This window comes from Arabidopsis lyrata, assembly GCF_000004255.2.
Source record: "Arabidopsis lyrata subsp. lyrata unplaced genomic scaffold ARALYscaffold_7, whole genome shotgun sequence".
NCBI lineage: Eukaryota > Viridiplantae > Streptophyta > Magnoliopsida > Brassicales > Brassicaceae > Arabidopsis > Arabidopsis lyrata.
Genome location: NW_003302549.1, coordinates 24,361,835 through 24,389,082, shown reverse-complemented (window position 1 = coordinate 24,389,082; position 27,248 = coordinate 24,361,835). Strand labels below are relative to the sequence as shown.

Below are 27,248 nucleotides of genomic sequence, written 5' to 3'. Positions count from 1 at the left end.
AAAAAAAAAAAAAACCCTAACCCTAAACTTCACGAGCCCTAGCCACCCAGCTAATAAAACCCGTCGCCGCCTTCGTCCGTTTTCCGATCTCATAATCTCTCTTTCACGTCGAGGTAAGTAACCTCGTACTTACAATCAGTCGGTTGTTAATGCTTTAATATCGATTGTTTATTTAATTATATCCCCTTTTCTATTAATGAAAGACACAGTTCACAACATTTACGAGTATTTGTATTTTAGTGAATATTTAGAAATAAGTAGTGAAAGATATTTAGATAGTTTCAATGAACGTTTAACATGTGTCGTAGTAAGATGCTGATATTTCCATATTATAAGTACTTCAACTATATGAGAGCTTGAATCAATCTATTCCAACCAAAGAATAATGGCGAATTCCCAAAGATCTCTGATCGATCCAAGAAACGGTTTCTGCAATGCAAACTCCACATTTTACAGTAAACGCAAACCATTAGCCCTTCCATCAAACGACTCGCTCGACGTCACAACATTCATCTCCTCCCAAACGCACCGTGGCACAACCGCCTTCATAGACGCTGCCACGGACCACCGCATAAGCTTCTCTAATTTATGTAGAGCCGTCGATCGTTTGGCTAACTGTCTCCACCACGACGTCGGAATACAGAGAGGTGACGTTGTTCTTGTCCTCTCTCCCAACTCCATCTCCATCCCCATTGTCTGCCTCTCCGTTATGTCTCTTGGCGCCGTTGTCACCACTGTAAATCCTCTCAACACAGCCGGTGAAATCTCTAGACAAATCGCCGATAGTAATCCGAAGCTCGCTTTCACAACCACAGAGCTGGCTTCCAAACTTGCCGGTTCTGATATCTCCATCCTCCTCGAGCGCGTAGTAGACACTCTATGCGCTCCAGGAGGACTCAAAGTGGTTGGGATTCTAAGTGAGATGATGAAGAAAGAACCTAGGGGACAAGAAGTCATCAGAAACCGAGTTAACAAAGACGACACAGCGATATTGCTTTACTCGTCCGGGACAACGGGACAAAGCAAAGGAGTGAATTCGTCCCACGGGAACTTAATAGCACATGTCGCAAGATACATCGCGGAGCCATTCGAGCAGCCACAACAGACCTTCATTTGCACTGTTCCATTGTTCCACACCTTTGGTTTACTAAACTTCGTTTTAGCCACCTTAGCGTTAGGTTCGACCGTTGTCATCCTCCCGAGGTTCGACCTCGGGGAGATGATGGCAGCGGCCGAGAAATACAGAGCCACTACTCTGATTCTCGTGCCGCCAGTTTTAGTAACTATGATAAACAGAGCGGATGAGATAATGGCGAAGTACGACGTGAGCTTCTTGAGAACAGTGCGGTGCGGTGGAGCACCGTTAAGCAAGGAAGTTACTGAAGGGTTTATGAAGAAATATCCAACGGTTGATGTTTATCAAGGATACGCATTGACGGAATCTAACGGTGCAGGAGCTTCGATAGATTCAGTGGAGGAGAGTCGGAGATACGGTGCGGTGGGGTTGTTGTCATGTGGTGTAGAAGCGAGGATTGTGGATCCAAATACGGGTTGGGTCATGGGTTTGAACCAAACGGGCGAGCTTTGGCTTAAAGGGCCTTCTATTGCCAAAGGTAAATTATATTAGAAACTTTCTTTAAATTTTAAGCTAGAGGTTTTATAATCACAGTTAAAGAGTTAATTAACGAGAATAATGTCGAAAAAATCATGAACTTTCAAATTTATGACGTAAAAAACATGAACTTTCGAAATATAATTTAAATCGTAAAGTTTGCTTTGACTTTTTGATAAAATAGCCAAGTTTCGTTGACTTGGCTATTTCGGACATGTCGTTGAATTTCTGTTAAAAAGACGATAATTGAATTATCTTTCCGTTAGCAGTATCCGTTGAACAGAAACAACGTCGTTTTGAAAACAATAAAACGAAGTCGTTTCATTGAATAATAAGAAAGAAAAATTGCACCAATGAGGGATCGAAGCTCGTGACTTTATGAACTCATACAACATTATGCTATGATAACAATCATAGCTATAAAAAACACGTATGATATACACCACTTATTTACAAGAAGATGGTACTAGTTGTTTTTCCGCCAACTATTACCATTAATAGAATTATCTAACAAAGTCACACTGATTTATATTTGTTTGTGTTTAAAGGTTATTTTAGAAACGAAGAAGAAATTATAACTTCAGAAGGATGGCTTAAAACAGGAGATCTTTGCTATATAGACGACGATGGATTTCTTTTTATCGTTGATCGATTGAAAGAGCTAATCAAATACAAAGGTTACCAGGTAAAAAAAAAAAAAAAAAAACTTAGTTATGTTAAATGCATTATTGACCGATTTACATTTTTTAAAACTCAATCACAAGCAAAAAAAATATAACGTTTTGGATTTGTATAATAGGTACCTCCAGCTGAACTAGAGGCTCTTTTACTAAGCCATCCAGATATTCTCGATGCAGCCGTTATTCCGTAAAGTCTTACTATCATTTGTACTTTTTTTTTTTTTTTTTGGGATTAAGACATCAAGATTTCTGCGTTTTAAACATAAAAAAACAAGAAGTTTAATTTTGCTTTTTGTTTATTTTTTTTTGGTTGCATCTTAAAGGTTTCCAGATAAAGAAGCAGGACAATATCCGATGGCTTATGTGGCACGAAAGTCTGGCAGCAATCTCTGTGAGAAAAAAGTTATTGACTTTATTTCTAAACAGGTGCTTTTATGATCAAAACCATAACCAAATTCAATTATATAAAATTTTGTGAATTAGGTGATTGATTTTAGTTTAATGTATAATAACAGGTGGCACCATATAAGAAAATAAGAAAGGTTGCATTTATAGACTCAATACCAAAGACTCCATCAGGCAAAACACTTCGCAAGGATCTACTCAAATTTGCCATTTCTAAACTTTAAAAGAATCGCTAGATGCTAGTTTGTCATTTTTATTTGTATGATTTTTATTTGTGACATAATAAAAGAGAATTTATATCCGCTTAATTAGCTCGGTTAGAAGATATATCTAAAGATTTCTATTTGAATCATTTGTATTAATCTTTGTGGTTAACTGATTGTATCCATCGTGACACTTAATTTTAAACTTTCTTTTCATATGTTACTTTATTAATTGATCATTCTTTCTTCCCTCAAAGGAACATTGTTTTGAGAATAAGATAATAAGTTGAAACTAAAATGAAGAAAGAGATGGAGTAGAAGTAGGGAATCAGTCCAAAGGCGGAACAGTGGTTTAGTGGATGTATCTAAACTAGGTAGAGAGATAAGGTTCAGCAACTTTGGCCCTAGAGGAATGTGATCGGCTTGAAGGAGCCAAACGAACAAGGCCAGCGCTTATGGCTTAGCTTCGGATGATGAATTTCGATTCTTTTGTATGAATGTAAAATATATTCAATGAAAAAACTGTTTGTACAATGTGTGCAATACTGAGAGTTGAGATTTTGAATTAAATTAAGCTAACAAATTATAAAAAAGCAAAAGATTTAGGAGCTACGAGTTTGGATTTCGTTTACTAAGAGTGCAACGGATTTTAAAGTTGAAGAATGTAAATCTCTGATGAAGCTTTCGATACTACATGTTGCCTCAATGACTGGGGCATGTTGCCTCAATGACTGGGGCAGGGATGGTCCTGATATTTCGGACACTTTTTAAAATACGAGAGCAAATTTTGATGACTTAAAAAATTGGGGGCTAATCAATGCAAAAATAAATAAATTTGGGAGCCTATTTCTAAATTACTGTTTTGTGTGGATCTAAAATATTTAAAGATCTTAGGCCAATGTTTCATTTTGCTTGGCCCATACTGGTTTTTCGGGTCAAAAAAGTAACTACCATCTCTTATTTTGTTGTCCTTCATTTCTAAAGTTTGGTCCACTTTTTCAAAGTATTCAAACCACTCTTCTTATATGTGAAGTTTATATTAGATGACTCCCTTCTCTTCTTCTGTACATCTCTTTCATCATCAAGAAAATCTTCCAAGCATGTATCTACTTGTTCTGGAGAGGGCGGAATTAGAGGCTCTTTACTTCAACTTCTTGTCTCTCCCCTATCCTTGTTGTAGAAGTATCACGCATCTGTAGGAGCAAAACCCAAAAGAGAACCAAATTTGAAATTGATGCATTATATTCCTTTATGTTTTATAGAAACTTGATAAGTGTCAAAGATATCCGAAAAAATGGATATCATATAGAGACTATAAATAAGAATGACATTGAATATCTTTGCATTACAACCGAAAGGAAACATATATTGGAAGAATTACCAATGTTGTCTTCTGGATTATATTGCACAAAAATAAATAAGTTTGTATCATATGTTACAATAAACCTAACGACCATCCATTGAAGAACGCTAGTGACCATCCATTGAAGAACCAAAAGATTTTTCAATCTGATGAGTTTCTATGTGATGCATGTTCTAAAAAAAAAACTCATAATTCAGCCATCGCCAGCCAAAATTGGGAATGAATCACCATTATTGTAAGAGAGAATACATGGTTATATATGTGAATATATCCACCATTCATGTGGACAGTTTTGTTACCTTATGGTAATGATTGACGCATCTAGTAGATGCGTCACTTGAGTGTCTATTGAGAACATGAAATACGGCTTTCGCAAAATTCATTGCCATGATTACGCCATAAAGAAAGTCAGGCTTGATAATGCTGGTGAATTCACTTCACAAGACTTTAATGAATATTGTACGTTAATAGGAATCGATGTTGAGCATCCGGTCCTTCACGTTCATATACAAAATAGTATGGCTGAATATTTAATTAAACGGTTGCAATTCATTGCTTAAACGTTAATATTGTGAACAAATCTCACAATTTATATATGGGTTCATGCTATATTGCATGTTGTAGCATTGGTTCTGATACGACCAAATGCATATAATAAATATTTCCCTTTATAATTAATGTTTGGCAAAAAACCAAACGTCATTTCTGTGTTTTTGGGAGTGTGGTTTATGTTCCGATAGCCCCACCACAAAAAAACAAAACAAAAATGAGACCATAACAAAGATTGGGTATATATGTCGGTTGTGCATCACCGAGTATAATTTGGTATCTTGAACCACAAACTGGTGATATATATGTTTACGACACGTTTTGCCGATTGTCATTTCAATGAAGATAAATTTCCAGCGTCAGAAAAAGGAATTAAACTAGTACCAAAAGATATTATATGGTGTACACCATCTTTGGTATATCTTGATCCCCCTACAAATCAACGTGAGCTGGAAATTCAGAAAATTGTACATTTACAAATTTTAGCAAATCAACTACCATATGCCTTCACATGTACAAATTAAAAAGAGTACCAAAGTCATATATCCCCGCTGCAAATGCACCATCAAGAGTTGAAATTCCTAGAGGAATTCGCTGGGAGTAAAGCTAATGAACCTAAGGTTCAACTGAAATGCGGGAGGCCAATGAGCTATAAAAATAAAATTCTCAGAAAAAAAAAGAAAATGGGAGATAAAAATGAAAAAGGTTCAAGAAAACCAAATGAAAAGAAAAATCCTAACGACGATATAGAAAAATATGAAATTTCCATTAATTATGCCCGACATAGAAAATTATAGGCTAGAGATAAAATAGATGATTATAATGGAATATATTTTTTTTCTGTATCTAAAGAGATCGATCATAAAAATGATTATTCAGATCCAAGGTTGGTATATGTATGCCTCCAAAGACCTTATTAGGAAAAATGAAAATCTGCAATGCAAATTGAGTTGATTTCCCTCTATAAAAGAGATATCTTTGGACCTCTTGTCACTACATCTAAAAATATAAAACCTGTCCCATGCAAGTGGGTATTTATGCCAAAAAAAAATAATAAGAAAGATGATATCACACGATATAAATCTCAACTTGTTGCACAAGATTTTTCTCAAAGACCTAGAGTTGATTATGAAAAAACATATTCTTCGGTCATAGATGCAATTACATTCAAGTATATAATGAGCCTAACATCCTCTAGTAATTTAAAAATGTACCTTATGGATGTAGTAACAACATATTTCTACGGATCATTGGATAATGATATATATACATAAAAATCCTAGAAGGATTTAAAGTTCCTGAGGCATTAGACTCAAAGTCTAATGAAATATATGTGGTCAAATTATGGCGATCACTTTACGAATTAAAACAAGCCAGACGCATGTGGTATAATCGTTTAAGCAATTATTTATTAAAGAAAGGATATGTTAATAATGAAATATGCTTTTGCGCTTTTATTAAGAAATCTCCATCGGAATTTGTGATCATTGCTGTATATGTTGATGACTTAAAAATAATTAGAACTCAAAAGGAGATTGATGATGCAATAACTCATATGAAAGAAGAGTTCGGAATTAAAGATCTTGGAAAGATAAAATTTTGTCTCGGACACCAAATAGATCATTTTTAAGATGGAATATTTGTGCATCAATCAAATTATACGAAAAGGATCATTAGGCGTTTTTACATGGATAAAGCGCATCTTTTGAGTACTTAAATGGTCAATAGATTTCTGAATGTTAAAAATGATCCATTCAGACCTTGTGAAGAAAACGAAGAAATACTTGGTCCTAGAGTAACTTACATGAGTGCCATCGATGGACTTATTTATCTTGCAAATTGCACATGACCAGGTATTGCATTTGTCACTAATCTACCTGCAAGATACAACCCATATACCCACAAGCATTGGAATGGGATAAAACAAATATTTTGTTATCTTCAAGGTACGATTAACTTAGGAATGTATTATCCTAGAAACTATGCATTTGGTCTAGTTGGTTTTGCAGATGTAGGATATTTATCGAATCCACATAAATCTTGATCCTAAACTAGATATGTTTTCTCAATTAGAGGAACTAAAATCTCGTTGATTTCTCTGAAGCATATCCCTCGAAGGTTTTCTCCCACACTCAAGAACTCAAAAAAATAAAGAAGTTGATATCTAGTATATCTGCTCAAGTGACAACGCAACAGACATGCTTACAATGGCGTTTCCTACATCAATATTTAGAAAGCATATCCATAATATTAAAATGCGTCATTTACGAGATCTATGAAAAAAATTATACTTATCGTTTCTAGGGAGAAATTGTGTTTCTATACTTTTTTTTTCACGTCATGATTTTTAAATTTTTTTCATGATAAGGTTTTTTACAAAACAGTATGCATTAATAGATAAGGGGATTATTAAAATTGGATTATTATCCAGTATTGTGATTGTCTATTTATCACTTAATCTCCAAGTAATTAAAGTAACTGATGCTCCAGTCTTATTTGTATGGCTTATATATATATATATAAGTGAAGATGTGGTAGAGAGAAGTTAATAACAAAATCTCTCTTGCTCACCCTCTCGTCTATCATCTTCTTCTTTACAAAATTTATTACTTTTATCATATTATATAATATTATAAAATATTCAACAGCATTGGCAAGTCAGAACAAACCTAGATAATGTTTTTTTTTTTTTTTTTTTTAACCTAGATAATGTTTTATATTACAAAGTTTCCGTCTTGTTCTGAGTTTTTATTTGTGACCGCAAACGCAAAATGGCAGAAGTGATCGTGCTTTCTTCGAGCATTGTTCGTCCCAAAAAGATAAACAAATCGGATCGTACAAAGATCCATTTAACTCCATATGATCTTAAACTTCTTAATTTTGCTTATCCTCAAAGAGGTCTTCTCTTCCCAAAACCCGACGACGTAACCCATATCATCCATCGATTAAAGGCCTCTCTTTCGATTGCATTGGAAATCTACTTCCCGTTCGCTGGTCGTCTCGTCAAAGTGAACAACCATGAAGATAACACAGTGTCGTTTTACATCGACTGCGACAGCTCCGGCGCTAGATTCGTTCACGCCAAAGTCGAATCCGTCTCCGCAAACGATTTCCTTCAACATTATGACTCTGTTCCTGAATTTAAAAGGTGTTTCTTTCCTGCTAACGATCTCAAAAGCTTTGATGGTGTCTCTGAGCCCTTGCTTGCGTTGCAAGTCACCGAGATTAAGGATGGATTTTTCATCAGTTTTGGTTACAATCACATGGTGGCCGATGGTTCTTCCTTCTGGAATTTCTTCCACACTTGGTCTAAGATCTGTATGAATGGTTCGAGTTCGGATACTCACCCTCTTGTTCTCAAAGATTGGTTCCTTGACAAAGTCGAATACCCGATCCATATGCCAGTTTCAGAAACGGGGAGGCCACCAAGATGTGAAATTCCAACTAAAGAGAGAGTTTTTCACTTCACAAAGACGAATATCTCAGATCTTAAGGCGGAAGCCAACGCGGATATTACTTCCACTGATATGAAAATATCGTCCCTTCAAGCTGTTTTGGCTCATCTATGGATATCAATTATCAAACACAGTGGTTTAAACCGAGAAGAAGATACACATTGTATTGTAGCTGCAGATATGAGAAGGAGGTTAAACCCTCCTCTTGAGAAAGAGTGTTTCGGGAATGTGACTCATCAAGCGATTGCAACAGCCGAGGTGGGAGAGATCTTGGATCATGGACTAGGCTGGGCCGCTTTGCAAATTAATAAACAGGTGAGAACACTAACGAATGAAAATTACAAGGCATTTGCGGAGAATTGGGTTAGAAATGTGAAGTTCCCAAAAACAAGTGGTGGAATTAGTAGAAAGGCTGATACTTATTTGATTGCCACAAGCTCTCCATGGTTTGAAGTGTACGACAACGATTTCGGTTGGGGAAAACCAATTGCAGTTCGAGCTGAACCGGGCAATGGTATCGGTATCTCACTTGTAGTTTTTAGGGGTCTTGAAGAAGGCAGTATTGATGTTAATGCGACCATACCCTTATCCATGTGGTCCGATGTACTAGTGAACTTATTGACCGTGTGACCTTTGTATCATCATATTGGTCCAATAAGATGTTATCCTTCTATTAAATGTAATAGTATAAATTATTTAATTTAAATGCAATTCAGAATCAGAAATATTTGAATACCACAAGATGCATATATAACAGTTTAGTAGAAGAAAAATTGAGATATGTACGAAAAAAAAATTAAATGAGTAGAGAAATTTTTAACTATTTTTTAACCGACATTCTTCCCAGGAAAATAAATTCAACCATCTGGACATTCCGAAAATCTAACCCGAACAGAAATATATTTAGGAAAAATGTCAATAACTTACTAATTACTGTCATAATACAAAACATAGCTTCGAAGTTCGAATTATCAACTAATATATTCCATTGTTCAATACTTTTAATAATTGAATTGATCAATTAAACTTTAACTATGGTCATTTTTATTCACGTTTTTATTTGAGGTTTTTTAATATTTGAATAAACATGAAAAAAAAAAAAAAAATTTCCAACATCACTTTCTTCTTTTGTCGTCACTAAGAAAAAAATGGCGTGGGAAAATATTTCTTCGTCAAATGCTTGTCAAAATGTTTTTATTTAGTAGGGCCTCAATATGTTGTCCTTTACACAACAAAACTCAATGTTAAACCAAAACTAATTAAACTTTTCTAGGCACCAATTGATCCAACTATCACTTGTTCTCTATCACATTCATGATTAAGAAGATTTATTTATTGACCAATCATATCATTGATCAATAGGTTCACTAGTACATCAGACCACAAAGAAGAATTTAAGGTCGCATGACATCAATACTCCCCTCTTCAACTCCCCGAAACACCACAAGCATACCACCAGTACCATTAGCCGGTCCAGCTCGAGCCGCGATTGGTTTTCCCCAACCGAAATCATGATTGTACACTTCAAACCGTGGGGAGCTTGTGATGATCAAAGAATTCTTAGCCAATCTTCCAACTGATGTTTTTGGCATCTTAACATTTCTAACCCAATTCTTTGCAATATTTTCATAACTCTCATTCGTTTCTACCTTTACCGTTTTACTTATTTGCAAAGCAGTCTTGCCTAGCCTACGATCCAACAGCTCTCCCACAGTGGTTGTAGCCGTTGCGAGATTGGTTACATTCCCAAAACACTCTTTCTTGAGAGGAGGGTTTAGCCGCTGTCTCATATCCGCCGCTCCTTTGCATTGCATTTCTTCTTCTCGGTTTAGACCACTGTGTGTGATGATTGATAGCCATAGATATGCCACAACCGCTTGAAGCGACGATATTTTCAGATCCATGGTGCCAATTTCGTAGTTGGCTTTCACTTTGAGATCTGAAATTTTCTTCTTTGAGAAGTGAAAAACTCTCTCTTTAGTTGAAGGTTCACAACGTGGTAGAGTCTCAATCTCTAAAACCGGAATATGTATCGGGTAATCGATCCCTTCAAAGAACCAATCTTTGAGAACAAAAGCTGAATATTAGAATCCGAACCATTCAGACAAATCTTGGACCAAGTGTGGAAGAAATTCCAAAAGGAAGAACCATTTGTTAAATTCGGGCTTATCATGGGCTTCCAACTCAAAACCAATTGACAATGAGTGGATTGGCCCTAACCCTTTATATATTAGTATTGGTCCCTTCAAACTTCCAATGTGGGATCTTAACACGCTCCCTCGAGATGATGGCTCTTATCGGCCCATCTCGAACCGAATCCCATTTTAGGACCGGTAATAAATCCTTTTTGGGTCACCCTACTTGGGTCAACAAACAAGGCTCTAATATCATGTTAAATTCGGGCTTATCATGGGCTTCCAACTCAAAACCAATTGGCAATGAGTGGATTGGCCCTAACCCTTTATATATTAGTGTTGGTCCCTTCAAACTTCCAATGTGGGATCCTAACACCATCGGCCACCATGTGGTAGTAACCAAAACTAATGAACATTCCATCTTTCATCTCGGTGAATTGCAATGCAAGCAAGGGCTCCGAGACAAGGGCATCACGGCTTTGGACATTGTTCGCTGGGAAAAATTGTGGTATGAAATCAGGAACATAACCATGAGATTGAAAGGCATCATTCATGGTGACAGATTCAGCTTTCGCGTGGACAAATTTGGCACCCCAACCATCACAGTCGATGTAAAAGGACACCGTATCATCTTCTTGATTGTTTACTTTGACGAGACGACCAGCGAACGGGAAATAAATCTCTAAGGCAGTCGAAAGAGAACCCGTTAATCGAGGAATGAAACGGTTTTCCAGGTCCGGTTTGTGGAAGAGAAGACCTCTTTGATGATAAAAAAGATAAAGAAGGTCAAGATCATGTGGAGTTAGATGGATCTTTTCACGACGACCCGATCGGTTTATGTTTTCGGGTCGCACCATGCTTGAAGAAAGCACGGTTACTTCTCTCATTTTGAATCTATAGATAAGAATATGAATAATATTTGAAGATAGAAATAAATCAGATCAAACGCATATAGAAAAACTCGAAACAATATCTTTACAACTTGGTGCCTCCACCTTTACGATGAATAAAATATATTTATAGTATATTTTTCCGTTAAAAGTTTTAGTTTTTGTTCTTGAGGACATGCGAATATGTGAAGATTTATGTTATGATATAATATTAAAAAAAAAAAAAAAAGAACAAGAACATGTGATATATGTGAACTTTTGATGTTATATGACGGAGTGTCATTTACTCTAATGATTTAGATCGATATTTCCAAACGCACCGTCCATGCTTAAAAGAACAAACATATTATCGTAAACATTTTTTTTGTCAACAATTTATATTAAAAAAAATTGGATCCAATGGCCAATCGAAAGAAAAGTTATAGTTTACATACAATACATATTGCAGTTGTACACCAGCGACGCATGCAAATTTTTTAGAAATGAGAGAAATAGAAAAAGTTGAAAAAACTTCCTTTATTTCTACAATTTCTTTCAAATATATTAAAAAGGCTGGTCATTCGGTTGGAGAAAACATCATCTTCTCCTATTCTGATCAGTTTGTAACAAAAGAGACTTCCCTCTTATGTTTGATAATTAGGCACCTCATCACCTATATTAGAGCTTCTACTTCTGTTTGCAGTTGAGATAGACTACGGCAAATATTACATGCTCCCATAGATGACGTCTCGTCATTAATAGTAGAACAAAACCATCGCATTTATGAGAACTCGTCGCTTCCTTTCCACGATCCGTCAATAAAGCATCGATAACCTGTAAAATCTACACTATGTGTAGCTAGTACCTTAGAGGTAACATACTCTCTTGATTCCTCTTCCTGGGCTAAGGTCCATGCATGAGCTTCATCGTTTGCTAGTTTTAAGACATCAAGTTGATCCTTGTCAACGTTTTATAAATCTTTTAAATTTGGACTTTCCAAATATACCATATTATCCACAGGAAACTTGAAGGTGGAAAATATTTTGGTAGCCTTGAATTTATTTTTGTTTTTTGAATGAATGAATGTAAAATTGTATTCAACCAAAAATTTTTTTGTACATTAGATGCGTCCTTGTATTAAAATTTGATTTGAAATAAGATGATCAAAAGAATTAAGAAGCTAGACCCGAGAGGCGAACTAAATCTTTAGCCCATCCTCTAGCTTGCGGGAACCATGAAGCTTGACAGAAGATATCTTGTTTAGCACAACACGGTCTATGAATTTGATAAGTTGGTCTGGTGAGCTGGGAAGCTCTCCGTGCCTGCGTCTATTTCCCTCCATCCAAAGGGAGTGAACAGTTTCTTGAAGCACTAGCCGCAGGATATAACAGGTTGTTCCTTTGAACGTTGGAGTTGAGAGTGACGATAGGATATCCCAAAGGTTAGTAGAGTAGTGTCGAATGAGCTCGAAATATCTTTTTTTATATTTGCATATAGCGATGTTGAAGAAAAATTTCATGGAGCCGAAGGAATTTGCCACAATACCAAAGTTTGTAAAGCTGAGAGACACTCGAATAAGATATGTTTTATTGTTTCTTCATCTACACCACATCTAGCACAGTGAGTATCACAATTTATACCCTACTTTCTCAGTACGTAACCAAAACACAAACAGAGAAGATTTTCCAAATGAAATGGCATAACTTTGGAAGACATCGTATTTTACATGCGAAAGCTTGTAAACAACTAATGTTTTGATTTTACCAAATTATTTCCAGAGACGGTGCTGACATTTGAAACGCCACAAGTGGAAAACAAAATTTGGGCCTGTTTTTTTGACAAAAACAAGGAAAACATTAATTATGCATTTTGGGCAGCTGCAAAGGTTCGAACCCAGGAAAGATAGAAGAGCAGTCTTATACCTACACCACTAGACTAAAGCCGATTTTGGAAACTGAGGGCCGAAATCTTCATTAGCATGTCCTAAGGGCCAGCTCTGTTTGTATCAATATAATCATGTCTCGTGTATTGAGCTGGGATCCAGGGGTCATTCCATACAAAAATAGTTGAACCGGAACCAACTCTTTTAATAAGTCTTTTTTAACTAGAGATCGAGATGAAGTAGCTTTTCCATTCATAGGAAGGTGAATATGATTTTATTAGATTCAAAGGATTGCGTTTACGATAATATTTACCTTTAAAACCCTTAGCAAAAAATGAATCTAGGACTGTAATTAGCCGCCATACTTTTTTGTCGGTATTGAATCCATCCACATTTCGAAACTTGATTACACCTTGTGTTTTACTACGATATAACTTGTCTCATGCCATTCAATGCCTTCCTTTTCTTGGCCATTGGAACTCCATCAAAATCTGGAGATCGCACTCGTGAGTTTAGATGTAACCGATTTAGGTAACATGAAACATATATGACATCACGTATGTTGGTAATACAGTGCCTACTGATTTAATCACTACCTCTTTACCTCTTTTATATAAAAATTTTGCGGATCATCCATTTATTCAGAAATGTAGTCAGCCCTTGACAAACGAAAAGATTTTCTTTTTAAAACCACTCAAACTTTCAGATAAACTTAAATAAGATCCCACTCCACCAACATTAGTAATACCTACGTATCCATTAATTCAGTTCGTCTTGCTCCATCTACTTTATTACCAAACTGAACCTAGGATTTTGAAAAGTTATCATAAACAATATTCATAAAATATAAACGTCAATATAGAAGAAAATAGTTCTTGTTTGCATTACGAGTTTAAACTGATGAAACTGTAATACTTCTTTTCCTCTCTATCTAGTATACTAGGTTGTTTAGCGGCGATATTCGCGGCTTGTTGCATAATTCTTATGTTTTGTGTAAACAATAAAATTTTTTGTAGAAAATATAAAAATAAGACAAAATTACATATTATATAATATTTTCAATTAAAACATTGGTATCACATATATTTTACATTTTTAACAGCAATCCTAAAAGATAACTTTTATCTGTTTCTCTCTTTTTCATATTTCACACAATTTAAGTTATAGTAATAGGTTTTTATTTTTTACTACTAATTCGGATTACCAATTATATAACTGTTTTTTGGTAAATTTACTTTGCTGGAAAAATAATAATTTTAACTACAACCTTCTAAAAATATATATACTGATATTTATAAAATTATATGTTAGATCACAAAACTAAATATAATTACTATGATTATATTAAAACAAACGTAAGAAAAAGAGGTTTTTTCAAACACAATATATTTCATTAAAAGGTCACATAATTTTAGAAAATATATACATGAATATGTAAAGAAATAATCAAAACTCATAGTAGAGAATAAGAATGATATCATTTCAAAGATAACTTTAAAATAATTTCCAAAATTTTGTTTCAATATAAGTATAATTAGAACAAATTTAAAATTTTATTACGATTTGATATCTTGCATTTGCTCATATTTTAGTAAATACGTGTTATATATTACAAAATAAATTGTTTATATAACTCACAGATAATTTGTTTGTTTGTTGATATAAACTCCCACATAATAGTTTGAATTCATATTATTTTGTAAGTGACAAGCTAAATTTATTTTCACATAAAATCATATGAACTTCAATCTAAAGATTTTTTTTTTTTAACCCAAGTATAGAAGTATTTTTTTTAATCTGTTTTTTTCGGTAATTTCACTCATCAATTAAAATTTTGTGCTAGATTTTATACTAATGGTTTCATGTTTATAGGATTTAATAAAAAAGATATTTGTTTCAATTATATATATATATATATATATATATATATATATATATATTTATATTTCACTCCATTTTAATTATGAGTGCTAGGTTTCATTCTAATTATTTTATTCTAATATTCTACTAAATAAATATAATTTTCATGAAACATATGATTTCATATATATTTTTAAATATTAAGGACCAAATTTGGTTAACAAGGTTTTTTTTTTGTTTTTGAAAAACACTTAAGCCTCAAATTTTAAATAAAATAAACATTGTAATAATCTTAATATAATTATCCATTGGATCACAAAAACTAAATATAATTATACATACATTAAAAATGAATTACAAAAATTTATTCGAGATAAGAAAAAGGTAAGAAACGAATATTTGATAAATGTATTAGAATAATTTATTTCATTATATATTGCATAACTAAAAACAATACATGAATATGTTAGAAAATAATAAAGTATCTAAAGTAAATAACGGAGATGGATCTTTTCAACTTCATTCCATTGTTGTGCGGTAACTAAAATTGATATTTTTAACTTCTCATCACTAATAAACATGAAATTTTTTGCGATAGCCATCAAAATTGTTATTTTACATATGTTAATTCAAAATTAAAAATATGAAAATTAAAGAAGAAATATGTATAATCTAGTATGGTGTTATGAAAAAAAAATAGAAAAAAAATAGAATCAAATTCTCACAATGATGTTTTCATTGATTTCAACCCATATAACAAAAAAAAAATAGATACATGAATATAATAGAAGAAGATGAGAGAATGATTACTTAGAAGATGATAATCTAAAATAGACAATGAAGAGGAATCTTTAAAAAAAATTAAAAAACCAATGTAAATATTAAAATTTAGAATTAAGCTTTTACAATGATATTTAATTTGAGTTTTTAACACATACAACAACAACCACAACCAAAATAAAACCCCCTAAACAATAATAAATTTTTTTTTTGAGATATAGTGGAAGAGGATGAGAGGATGAGAGAATGAGAGAATGAGAAAATGAGTATTTACAGTATGAGAAGTGATATAATTTACAATTTAAAAAATAAATATGGGGGTTACAATTCTAATTGATTCTGTGTTGAATAAAATTAATTAGAAAAATATAATTAATGCATAATTTATATGATTTCAGTTTTATATTGAAGTGTGAGTTAAATGTATATATTAATTTTTTTTATTTGTGGTTTAGTTGAAAATAATTTTTTAAAAATTACATTGTCAAGTGCACCAATAAGAAGAGAGTGAAACCTTACTTTTATATGTATGGTTTAACTGACATACATTGGAAATCAACTCTTATATTTATAACTAATTACATGATATTCCCTGCGTTTTAATTTAGTTATCGTTTTAGGACTTAATTTTTGTTTCGTAATAGTTTTCGTTTTAGGTTTTCAATGTAAATGTTTGGTAAAAAATTCAGTTTTATCCCTATTGTTTTAATCTTTTGACCAATGATTTTTTTTTAATAAAATATAATAATAAATGGTAAAACATAAAATTTAAACGTTTTCTTAATTTGTGTGAGAAAACATTAAACGATAACTAAAAAGAAACGGAGGGAGTATGCTGTTACATATATTTTTATCCCTCATTAAAGGGTTTAGTATACTTTTGAGATCTTTTGGTGTTTTAATGAAATTGAGATTACAAAGAGAAAATCCATATACAAGAGTAGGGGTGGGCGTTCGGTTTTTCGGTTTAATTTTTGTTCTTACTTTTTTGGTTTACGGTTATCCGGTTTTACAAAAAAACTGAAACCATATAAAAACAAGGAATTTTGGTCTAATATGCCATATACTGTAGCAAAACTTACAGAAATTACCGCAAAACATTTGTCTTTCTAAATATGCGATAATGATGGACAAGACATTGAACCAAAAATTTTTGGTAGACAAGAAATGTTGTCCACCTTTGAAACAACAGATTGAGAAGATATTTGGTGGACAAAAAATCTGGTCCACCTTTGAAACAACAGACTTTTGGTGGACAAGAATTCGAAACGACATACAAAAATTTGGGTAGACAAAAAATGTTGTCCACCATTATGGCACATTTGGAAAGATTTATGTTTTGTGGCATTTTTGCTAAGTTTTTGAACAGTAAGTGGTACATTAGTTAGATTTCTCTAAAAACAATATGTAATTTAGTTTGGTTACGGTACGGTTTTTACGGTTTTACAGTTTTTCGGTTTACAAAAATTAAAACCATATGTACCTTGGTTCAGTTTGATTTTGGTTTGGTTCTGGTTTTTTTGGTTATGCCATGTTTTTACAAAGACCAAAAACATGAACCATCAAAATGGATTTATTTTTTTTATAGGCATAAGCTAAAAAACATGTTCATCAAAATGTTCAGTTGATTTTTTATAGGCATAACCTAATAGTAACGGTTATCCACCGAAAACATGTTCATCAAACTGGATTGGTTTTTCTTTTCTTTCTCAAATTTTTTTCTTCAATTCACAAATTGTTCCTCATCGTTGCTAGAAATTTCTCATTCAAGACTTTTGCTGGTGAGAATTCGGATCTTTGTTTTACAAGCAGTGGTTCGATTTAAGTTAATACGATTTAAATGTAACAAAGGTAACAAAAGTATATGAACTCAAATCCAATCAACTGAACCAATGTTCATTAAACAAAAATCTGAATTCTCTTCAGCAAGAGTCTCAAATTAGAAATCTCCAGCAACGACGGAGAACAATTTGTGAATTACAAAGAAATTGAGAAAAATGAACATTACAAATTTATAGAATTTTTGCATAATGAAGAACAGGGCCGGCCCAAACTATTTGAGTGCCTAAAGCAAAAAAAAATTTGGCCTATTAAAAAAAATTGTTATAAAAAAATAATAGAAGTTTTAACATGTTTGGGATTCGAAACCGTGACCTATACAACAAAAGACTTCAAACTAACCACTAGACCACAGTAACATTTTAAAAATTGATGCTCTTAAATCTACTTATAATTATTTGATGCCCAAAGCCCTTGCTTTATGGGTTTTAGCCATGGGCCGGCCCTGATGAAGAAGAAGAGAACATTGTTTGCTATGAAGACTGTCACAATTTTTCTACCTTGGACCAATCTCTTTTTTCCTACGTGGTTTCCCTTACTTCCACCAATCCTCATGTTACAATGGGTAGGTCAAGGAACAAGGATCGACTTTTTCAGTTTCTCCAGAAAAATCTTGTACGTCCCAGTTTAATCACTAGAATAAGAAAAACACAGATTTTTATAGATCCCCAGAATTAATAAGGGGTATTATTCGATTGTGATTAATATAGAATTATGATGATTATAATTGATTGCAGAATTTTAAAAAAAATTCAAGGATTCCCAGAAATTTTCTAGAGAATATCACTTTACTATCTAATATTTTGAAAGTCTTAAAAAATCAATAACACTAACCTTTAATATAATGTAAAAGTTAGTCAATGTATATCTTAATCCAATAACACATGATTGAATCTCTTACTAATAAAAGATGCAATTTGAAGCTTCTCAGCCTAACCACATCAGCAAAATGAAAATTTTCCACAATCTGCCACGTCAGCAACTACTTCACGAAATATCTTCTTTGAACTTCCTTATAGCCTAGGTTGCATGGAATCAGAAGCGGGTACGCGGAAGCGAAGCGTTTGGAAACGTGGAAGCGATTTTTATAGAAATTATTGAAAGTGGGTACGTGTTGGAAGCGTATATAAAAATTAATATATATATATATATATATATATATATATATATATATATTAAACATTAAACATTATATCATATAAAAAATTATAATTAACATACAAATCTAATACATAAATTCTAAATATCTCTCTATATTTAAAAATCAAATAGTGTACGTTTACAATAGAGAAAAGTCAAATAGTTCAAAGTCAAAAATTTAAGATCATTCTTCATTCCCATTTTACTAATTCCATCAAATAAAATTGTTTTAAATTTTTTTTTACCAATAAATACATCATCAAACTCAAATTTCTCGAAATTAATTTAATTCAATTAATCATTTCAACATCTCCCTAATGAATGATCCATGCTGCTATCATTTTTCTAACTATGATATTTTAAAAAATAAAATACAAAATTAGTAAGCAAAATTAGTTTTGGTTTTTCTTTTGTTGTATAAAAAAACTATCAAAAATAATTTCTTATTTCTTATTTATTTTGTGACATCAAATTTTTTAAATGGAATCGCAACCTTCCAAAATAGAATCGTAAGCTTCCAAGGAGCTTCCAAAATGAATTTTTTAGAAGCATTATGGAAGCGAGATTCCGAAAGCTTTCGAGAGCTTCCGATTCCGACTAAGATTCCGAAGCGGGAAGCGGACGTCCGACGAAGCACGCAAAAATGTTAAAATTCGCACTGGAGTTTATTAAATGTTACATTCTTCACTCCAAAGGCTATATTAAATGTTACATTCTTATAGCACGCAAAAAAAAATTAATAAAGACATATATTATTAATGGGCTGAACTAAAGACTTAAGAATCAAGATTTAACCTAAAAAACTCAAAAGCCCAAACAAATAAAACCCAATTAGAGCATAAGACACAACAAAACTCTTCTTCTTCTTCAACGTCTAAACCTACATCGCCAATGAAGAACCTAAACCGCTTCGCCTTCCCGATATCCGAAATAAAGCACCGCCGGCCACTTAATTTTCTTAATTGCCCACTTTTCCTTGATTTAAATGGCCACTCTATTATCATTGATAGCCCCTCCTCACAGATCCTATAAAATATGCTTGACTGCGTCTCCGTAATGCAACCGTTCACCAAATCGTTGTAACGCCACTCAGAAAACTAACCATGACAACTTTTCCTACCTTCGTCCCTGCCAAAATACTGGACGGAAAAACTTTCGATGATCTTAAAGTGCTTTTTGCAAAAGATGAAGTCTTATTCAGATTGCTCTGGGAGGTTTGCAGTCACACGAGAGCCTATGATCTTTAGGGAAGCTATGACTTTTATATAGCCTTTGGAGTGAAGAATGTAACATTTAATAAACTCCGGTGTACCAGAAGTTCAAGATCGGAGAGAGAGAGTGAAGAAGCGTAACAAACTTTTATTATCCAGCTCAAAGTACAGTTACAACCAACTTAACTAAAAATGTAAACACACTTAAGCTTATATACACATGATTAATTAGAGTATTAAACTAAACTCACTAAACCCATATTAACTTAAGTTAACCGGTCCATATATCCTCAATACCCCCCCCCCCCAAGTCTCTATCTTCGTAATGTCCGGTTTGGAAGAAAGAGACTTGATAAAGACATTTGTTGAAGTAGATGATGAAAAGGACCTAGATGGAGAGCTTTAGTGAGTATGTCAGTATGTTGGTTTTCAGTTTTGGAACATGCAAAGCTTTGAGATTCCCTGCCTTGATCTGATCTCTGACTGTATGACAGTCATTTTCTATGTGTTTGGTACGTTCATGGAACACCGGATTCATAGAGATATGAAGAGCTGACTTGTTATCGCAGAACAACTTAGCCGAACAAGTTACCTTGATGTGTAAGTCCTTGAGTAGTTGCTGCAACCAAATGATTTCACAAGTTGTATGTGCCATGCTTCTATACTCAGATTCAGTACTACTTCGACTGGCAACACCTTGTTTCTTGGATTTCTAAGAGATCAATGAAGTACCAAGATAAATGCAGAACCCTGTAATAGATCTCCTTGAGTCTTTACAAGCAGCCCAATTAATATATCATGGATTTTACCGTTTTTAGCCATGATATATGCATTGTTTTTAGAGTCTTTTTGTTATTTCTAGAGTGTGGACAGAGGTTGGGAAGGAATAGGTTTGGAAGTGATTACAGAGGAGAAGTTTCCAGAATTCAAGAGATGGGTTAAGAATTTGGAGAAGGTTGATTTTGTTAAAGATTGTGTTCCACCAAGAGAGAAACATGTAGAACACATTAAATCTAGGGTGAATTTGTGCAGAAGGAAAAATGAGAACATAAATTAGGAATGGACATTATGGAAGACTTGTCACTCACAAGAGAACAATAATTGATGAAAATGGGTATGATTTACATACTTATTACAGAAAAACCAGAGCCCTTGAAATATATGCGCGTGGGCGATACCAACACAGCTTTACGAGTAAGTGAAATAACATTCTGACAATTCATAAATGCCAACCAGTTGAACTAATAAATGATCCTTACATGACCCACCACCGAACTTCGTATGTGCATGTCTAATAGAAAATGTATTTAGACACCTACATTTGAATCTATAACAAAAACTTATGGACAAAAATTAGAAATTTAAACCACTAACCTAATAACGTAGATATGTATTAATAAATGTAGCACTTATAGTTCAATATATGACTCTATGAAAGTAGATGAACATGTATATAAATTTATAGTTAAATAATTCATTAACTAATTGAGAATTTTTTATGAAATTCGAATCTTTTCCCCCGGAAAAAAACATGTTTTGATTGATTTCATGCATAGGCTATGCTCCATCGTCTTCTTCCTTTCACTCTAAAATTTCTTGTTTGGTATTATAGTGTATTTCTCTAAATCTTGACCCATTTCCACAAATATCCTTAGATCTGCATCTATACTTTGTAGATCTATTTGTGAAGATCCAAAAAATGTTTTACATCCTTATTTGTATCGTAAAAGTTATCTTTTTCCGATGAATAAACAATGGCGATGTGAATCGAGGAATTTCCCAAAACACGGCCGAATCAATTCAAGCTTCGTCGGTTGTAAAGCCTTCTGGACAACTTTAATCATGTGGAGCTTGAAGTACTGGTTAACACGCTCACCCACATATTCTTCTCGATCGGCGAATAATCTAGCAGGAAGGTCTAGATCCGCCATGGTCCTGACGAAAAAGGTGAAGATCTTCGTTAGTTATTGGAGCCGCAACAAAATTATGAATATGCAAAACACGAAAGTATACATCTATGCTCATTTGTGAATGTCCAACACAAAAAGTATCGATCTATGCTGATTTGTGAATGTCCACGATCTGGGAAAAAGAAACGACTAATATAGAATGGCCGGTTTTTTTTGCAAACGACGGAGAAACTGTAGATTTAAAACCAACGACGGTGACTAGGAGAACAAAAACAAACAAAATCGACCTAAGATTTCATTAGACTCAAGAAAACTCCGGAAAAACGCGGATGAAACTAAACCGACAGACTCTTAAAAGAACCAACTCCATACCGTAAAAGAAGATGAAAATTCTTGGTGACTGTGAGAAATAGAAACAACGGCGAAAAATGAAACGTCGCCGGAGAAGAGATACAGTGATTGAAAGAAAATAAAAACGGATGGATTGATGTAGAAGAGAAGTTGGAAACGCAAGAGAGATGGTAGTTTGCATAAATGAGAGAAACGCGTGGAAACACGCATAAGGCTATTTTTGGCAAAAAGAGGGGCTGAAATTTTCTATGTTATGAACCACGATAAGAATTTATGAAAAACTAATTAGACTCAAAATCCTTCTCTAGGCCAATTATCTCTTAAATCTATATGGGAGAGAGAGAGAGAGTGATATTTCTTAATTAAGAAGACAAATCATGTTTTGTTCTGATCATCCAATGTTTGTATGTTTGTATTTTTTTTTTTTTTGGTTGTTTGTATGTTTGTATGTTTGTATGGTTATGTTGTTGTTTATTTTAATGAATAAAGATTTCGTTTAAAAAATTTCTTCTTACGTTGTGTTTGTGTAGTGGACAGAGTGAAGTTCTATCATAACTGTTGCTGGGTTTAGTACTATATTATACTAGATTATGTACCCGTGCGTTGCGCGGAATTTTTGCATAAAATTTTTATCAATGCAAACTTTTGAGTATAAAAATAATCATTTGAATTTGAAAAGATTTTAGTTTTCTCATGTCTTTCCAAAATAGTAAAACATATCTCACACTTTTCACTACAATTTCTCTCGTTATCTTCTATAATTTACTCGAAATCTACTCTCTATTAGCCTTATATTGGCTCACATATAATATATTCGATTATAAATTAGTTCTTAAGATAGATTATATGTATTTCTTCATTCATATCTTTCAATAGTCCATTCTTTTATATAAGTTGCATGATCTTTTTTATTAAAGTTAACATCAGAATATCTGGAGAAATTTTATTCATAAAGTTTTTTGACCATGTTTTAGTGTATTTAAAATTGCTTTATAGACAACAAATCTTATATATAGACTCATTCTGAATTACAAACATCATATTCAAACGTAAAATATTACACTTTATCTTGACCAACTGAAAAATATAAAATTCTCTTTTCACATATATAATTTGGCGTATATTATGATTCTATATAGTATTATTAATGTTGATTTTTCTCAAATGTGTAACATACGAACTCATAAAAATTATTCTAATTTAAAAATACGTTTTTGTTTTATAAAAAATCCTTCTTATTTCTAACTAAAAACTCTTCCATTTCTATATTCCAATTAAAAACTATTATAATTTCCAAATAGCATTCTCAAATATTTATATTAATTTTTTAAACACTGATTAATATTAGTTTTTCTATTTTAGGCATTCATTTGTTTTTGAAAAAACACCACTTTTTACTTTAGAAAACATTAATAAAATATAAATTTTTTATTAATTGACCTATTTATATTATATTAAAGTTATAAATAATTATATGTACTCAATATTTCTTATTATTTAATCGGTATCATGAATCAATACTTTAAGATTAACAAATATATTCTATTGACAAAACAAAACAAATATATTCTCAAATTTAAATGTGTATTTTCGTAAATGAATAACTTTTTATTTTAAGTAAAAACCTTTAAATATGTTTTTTAACACTTATTTTATTTATTCTATTAAATAATTGTAACTCTTAAAAATGATTATTGTACCATTAAAATATACGATAATTTTTTTTCCTATCTCTAAACATTTAAAACTATTTACTCATTATATGTTAAGATATAATTATTAATTTTATATTTATCTCTCTATTTAAAAAAATTCACATTTTGTGTTGTATATTTTTCCATTTTTTTAGTATTTTATTGTTTTTTTTTTGGTAAATTATTGTTTTTCTTTAACAAAAGATAATAATATCATGTGTGTGAATGAATTTTAGTTTTCCTGTTTTTTGTTTTATTAAATAAAATATGTGGAGCCCACAAAAATGTAAAATATGATGATATGGATTTAAATTTAAAATCAAACTTATTTTACGAAGCGATATACAACATATGTATTGATGATAATGTTTTCTTGACAAATAAATCGTTTGATATATATCACGTGGTAATAAAGATCACTTAAGGAATTTACGGGAAAAAAAAACGGTATTGACGACCATCTCATGATCCGTTATCTCTAAAAGAGATTTTTTTCTTATTCATATTCCATGAAAACATATCTTTAAAATTAGTTTTGACGTTAATTATCGATTATTGACCTAATTGTAGATATTATTTATGATTAAATATTAATATGAACATAACATCATTCCATATAAAATACGAATATACCGAGTTTCATGAAAATTATTTAGTGTAAAGGTACATCTATAATACCATGTTGCTAGAAGAGTTTTAGCGAGCTTGTTTTACCCATCGAAACAAGTGCAATGTGCCACAAGAGAATTCTTGACTAAGTCATCAATGTACCTATCTTATCTCACTTTCCATGATTACATGGCCAAACGGTTAAGTCCAACTTTAAATTTAGAGAATAATATGTTTGATAATGTATGTCATGTATTTTTCTAAGAACTCATTCGTTCCACAAAATAAATGAGATCTCAAAAAATTTACCTTAGTTATGTGCAGTATATTTCTAAGTTTTAGAAATATATTTTCAAACACTTTTAACTATCAATTCTTTCGACATCTACTTTCTTTTCACCTTTTATTGACTCACATATAATATATATATTGGACTGTGAATTGATTTTCAAGACATATCATAAGTATTTTCTCCTTAATTATTATTCCCTTTGTTTCATTGTATTAGATGTTTTAGGGATTTTTTTTTATTTTGTTTCATATTATAAGATATTTTACAAGTTTCAATGTAAATTTAAATGCATTTGACCCTTTGTAACTATTTATATTTTGCAGTCTTTATAATGATTGGTTGAATTATTTTAACTAAATATAAATGATGTTTTTAAAAGAAAAATAAATGATCTAAATATGTGTGTATTTACCTAGAACCTCTTATATTTTGAAAGAGATGGAGTATCTTTCAATACTTAATTTCTTGGGTTAAAAGCATTTGATTCAATTAATGAAATATCAAAATTGTTTTTCTTTTTGATCATGTTATAAAGTTGTAGTTCCACTTGAGAATATGCTACAAAATTATATTTTTTTAATGGCTATTTTCTTTTTTGGTTCAAATCATTTTTTATCATGTTTTTAATAGCTTACATATCGTTTTTAATATATTTTGTAGAATAAATTATGTATAATGTGATTATTGATTATTTATCTTCTTAAAGATAGATGATAATGTTTAAAAAAAATCAAGATTTTTTTTTTAAATTCACAGAATAAAGTGTGACTCTTACAATATCTTCGTCTTGTATTAGAAATTTAAGTTGAGTTTAGTAATCTTTTATTTTTAAGTAAAAATTTAATAATAAATAAAAATATGTAATATATTGTACTTAGAAACTAATGTTTCACTTTAAATTTTATTTTCTTGTTTAAAATTTTACATAGAGGATTACATATGTATAATGTGATTATTGATTATTTATCTTCTTAAAGATAGATGATAATGTTTAAAAAAATTCAAGATTTTTTTTTTAATTCACAGAATAAAGTGTGACTCTTACAATATCTTCGTCTTGTATTAGAAATTTAAGTTGAGTTTAGTAATCTTATATTTTTAAGTAAAAATTTAATAATAAATAAAAATATGTAATATATTGTACTTAGAAACTAATGTTTCACTTTAAATTTTATTTTCTTGCTTAAAATTTTACATAGAGGATTACATAAGTTTTGTTCTATTCTACCATGCATTTAAAATTTAGTTCAATTCTAAAACTCATTAACACTGATTATTTTTAATTTTTATCTATTAAAAGTTGAGTTATATTATTACTTCTAATAAATTTTCATAGTATTTTTTTTACTTTTAACATAAATATACACTAAATGAATTTTTTAAATTTTTTATGTAAAAAAATTGTGTTGTTTAGGTGGATGTTTAGGTGGATGCTTAGGTGGACACCCTAGATGGAGAGAGAACTCCCTAATTATATATATAGATTTAAGAAGATTTACAGAACATCTATGTTGCGTCTCATCTACAAATATAAATTTTGATATATTTTTTGAAACAAATATTTTTTTTTTATCTTCAATTTCACTCTTTCATCTTTGCTTATGTAGATTCTCTATTTCGAGTTTCTCACCAAATCCTTTGATTTCTTTTCTTTCACCGGAGGCATGATTTTTCCTGACGGAGTACTCTTGATTTTTTTTTCTTTCACTGGAGTTTTTAGGTATTCAACACATGAATCGAGAAAATAGGTTTTCATACGGATATTCGCATGCCGTATATCCACAATTTCGGATCCGGATCTAGAAAATAGGATTGTGGATTCGGTCAGATGCGGATCCGGATACCTTTTATTTGCCTGATATCTATATCCGTCTCAGGGCTACTTTTTAGTGTACCACTTTTTATTATTTTGAGATGTTAATTTTGCGATGTAACATAAACATCGTCTTATCAAAAAAACTTAGTGTACTTTAAATTTGTTGCTTCGACCAATTTTGTGTTAACATCATTTGATTCAATTGATGAAATCTCAAATTTATTTTTCTTTTTGACCATGTTACAGAGTTTTAGTTCCACTTGAAAATAGACTTTTCTTCGAGATTTGCTACACAAATTATAGATCATTTTTTAACGGCTTACATATCATATTTTATTGTAGAACTAATGAATAATATAACCTTTGATTTTTTTTTTTAGAGGATGGATTATAATATTTAAGACTTCTAAGATATTTTTTTCTTATAATTTCTCAAAAAAGTGTGAACTTTACAATTTCTTCTTTTTAAAATTTTAAATTGAGTTTAGTAATCTCTTATTTTTTTCTTAAGTAAAAATGTAATTATAAATAAAAATCCTTAGTATATTGCTTTTAGAAACATATTTTTAACTTTAAATTTTATTTTCCTGTTC

At 31.7% G+C, this 27,248-nt stretch overlaps 3 protein-coding genes and 1 long non-coding RNA gene across 4 annotated transcripts; 2 read left to right on the top strand and 2 right to left on the bottom strand.

Moving 5' to 3' along the window:
- The first annotated feature begins 205 nt into the window (after positions 1-205).
- Positions 206-2,998, top strand: LOC9306937 (4-coumarate--CoA ligase-like 8). The gene is made up of 5 exons (XM_002870821.2): positions 206-1,613; positions 2,161-2,297; positions 2,412-2,479; positions 2,616-2,718; positions 2,808-2,998. The coding sequence occupies exons 1-5, from the start codon at positions 386-388 to the stop codon at positions 2,919-2,921; spliced, it is 1,650 nt and encodes a 549-aa protein (XP_002870867.1). The 5' UTR covers positions 206-385; the 3' UTR covers positions 2,922-2,998.
- A 4,513-nt stretch (positions 2,999-7,511) lies between these two features.
- On the top strand, positions 7,512-8,992 carry LOC9304877 (uncharacterized acetyltransferase At3g50280). Its single transcript, XM_002870820.2, has one exon. It carries the CDS (start codon positions 7,584-7,586, stop codon positions 8,895-8,897), a length of 1,314 nt encoding a protein of 437 aa, XP_002870866.1. The 5' UTR covers positions 7,512-7,583; the 3' UTR covers positions 8,898-8,992.
- Positions 8,993-9,547: 555 nt separating this feature from the next.
- LOC9304876 (uncharacterized acetyltransferase At3g50280) lies at positions 9,548-11,343 on the bottom strand. The gene is given in 4 exon segments (XM_021019190.1): positions 9,548-9,676; positions 9,679-10,344; positions 10,347-10,418; positions 10,782-11,343. Coding segments are annotated over 4 exon segments (1,323 nt in total). The 5' UTR covers positions 11,290-11,343; the 3' UTR covers positions 9,548-9,599.
- A 10,212-nt stretch (positions 11,344-21,555) lies between these two features.
- LOC9304875 lies at positions 21,556-22,493 on the bottom strand. The gene is made up of 2 exons (XR_002330686.1): positions 21,997-22,493; positions 21,556-21,918 (listed from the first exon to the last, which is right to left on the bottom strand). It is a non-coding gene; the product is annotated as an uncharacterized LOC9304875 (long non-coding RNA).
- Between the last annotated feature and the right edge of the window lie 4,755 nt (positions 22,494-27,248).

Bases quoted from the DNA above. Each gene is read 5' to 3' on its own strand.
- LOC9306937 (XM_002870821.2), top strand. From the start codon at position 386: ATGGCGAATTCCCAAAGATCTCTGATCGATCCAAGAAACGGTTTCTGC. The intron at 2,480-2,615 runs GTAAAGTCTTAC...TGCATCTTAAAG, and splicing joins CTCGATGCAGCCGTTATTCC to GTTTCCAGATAAAGAAGCAG. The intron at 2,719-2,807 runs GTGCTTTTATGA...GTATAATAACAG, and splicing joins TTGACTTTATTTCTAAACAG to GTGGCACCATATAAGAAAAT.
- LOC9304877 (XM_002870820.2), top strand. From the start codon at position 7,584: ATGGCAGAAGTGATCGTGCTTTCTTCGAGCATTGTTCGTCCCAAAAAG.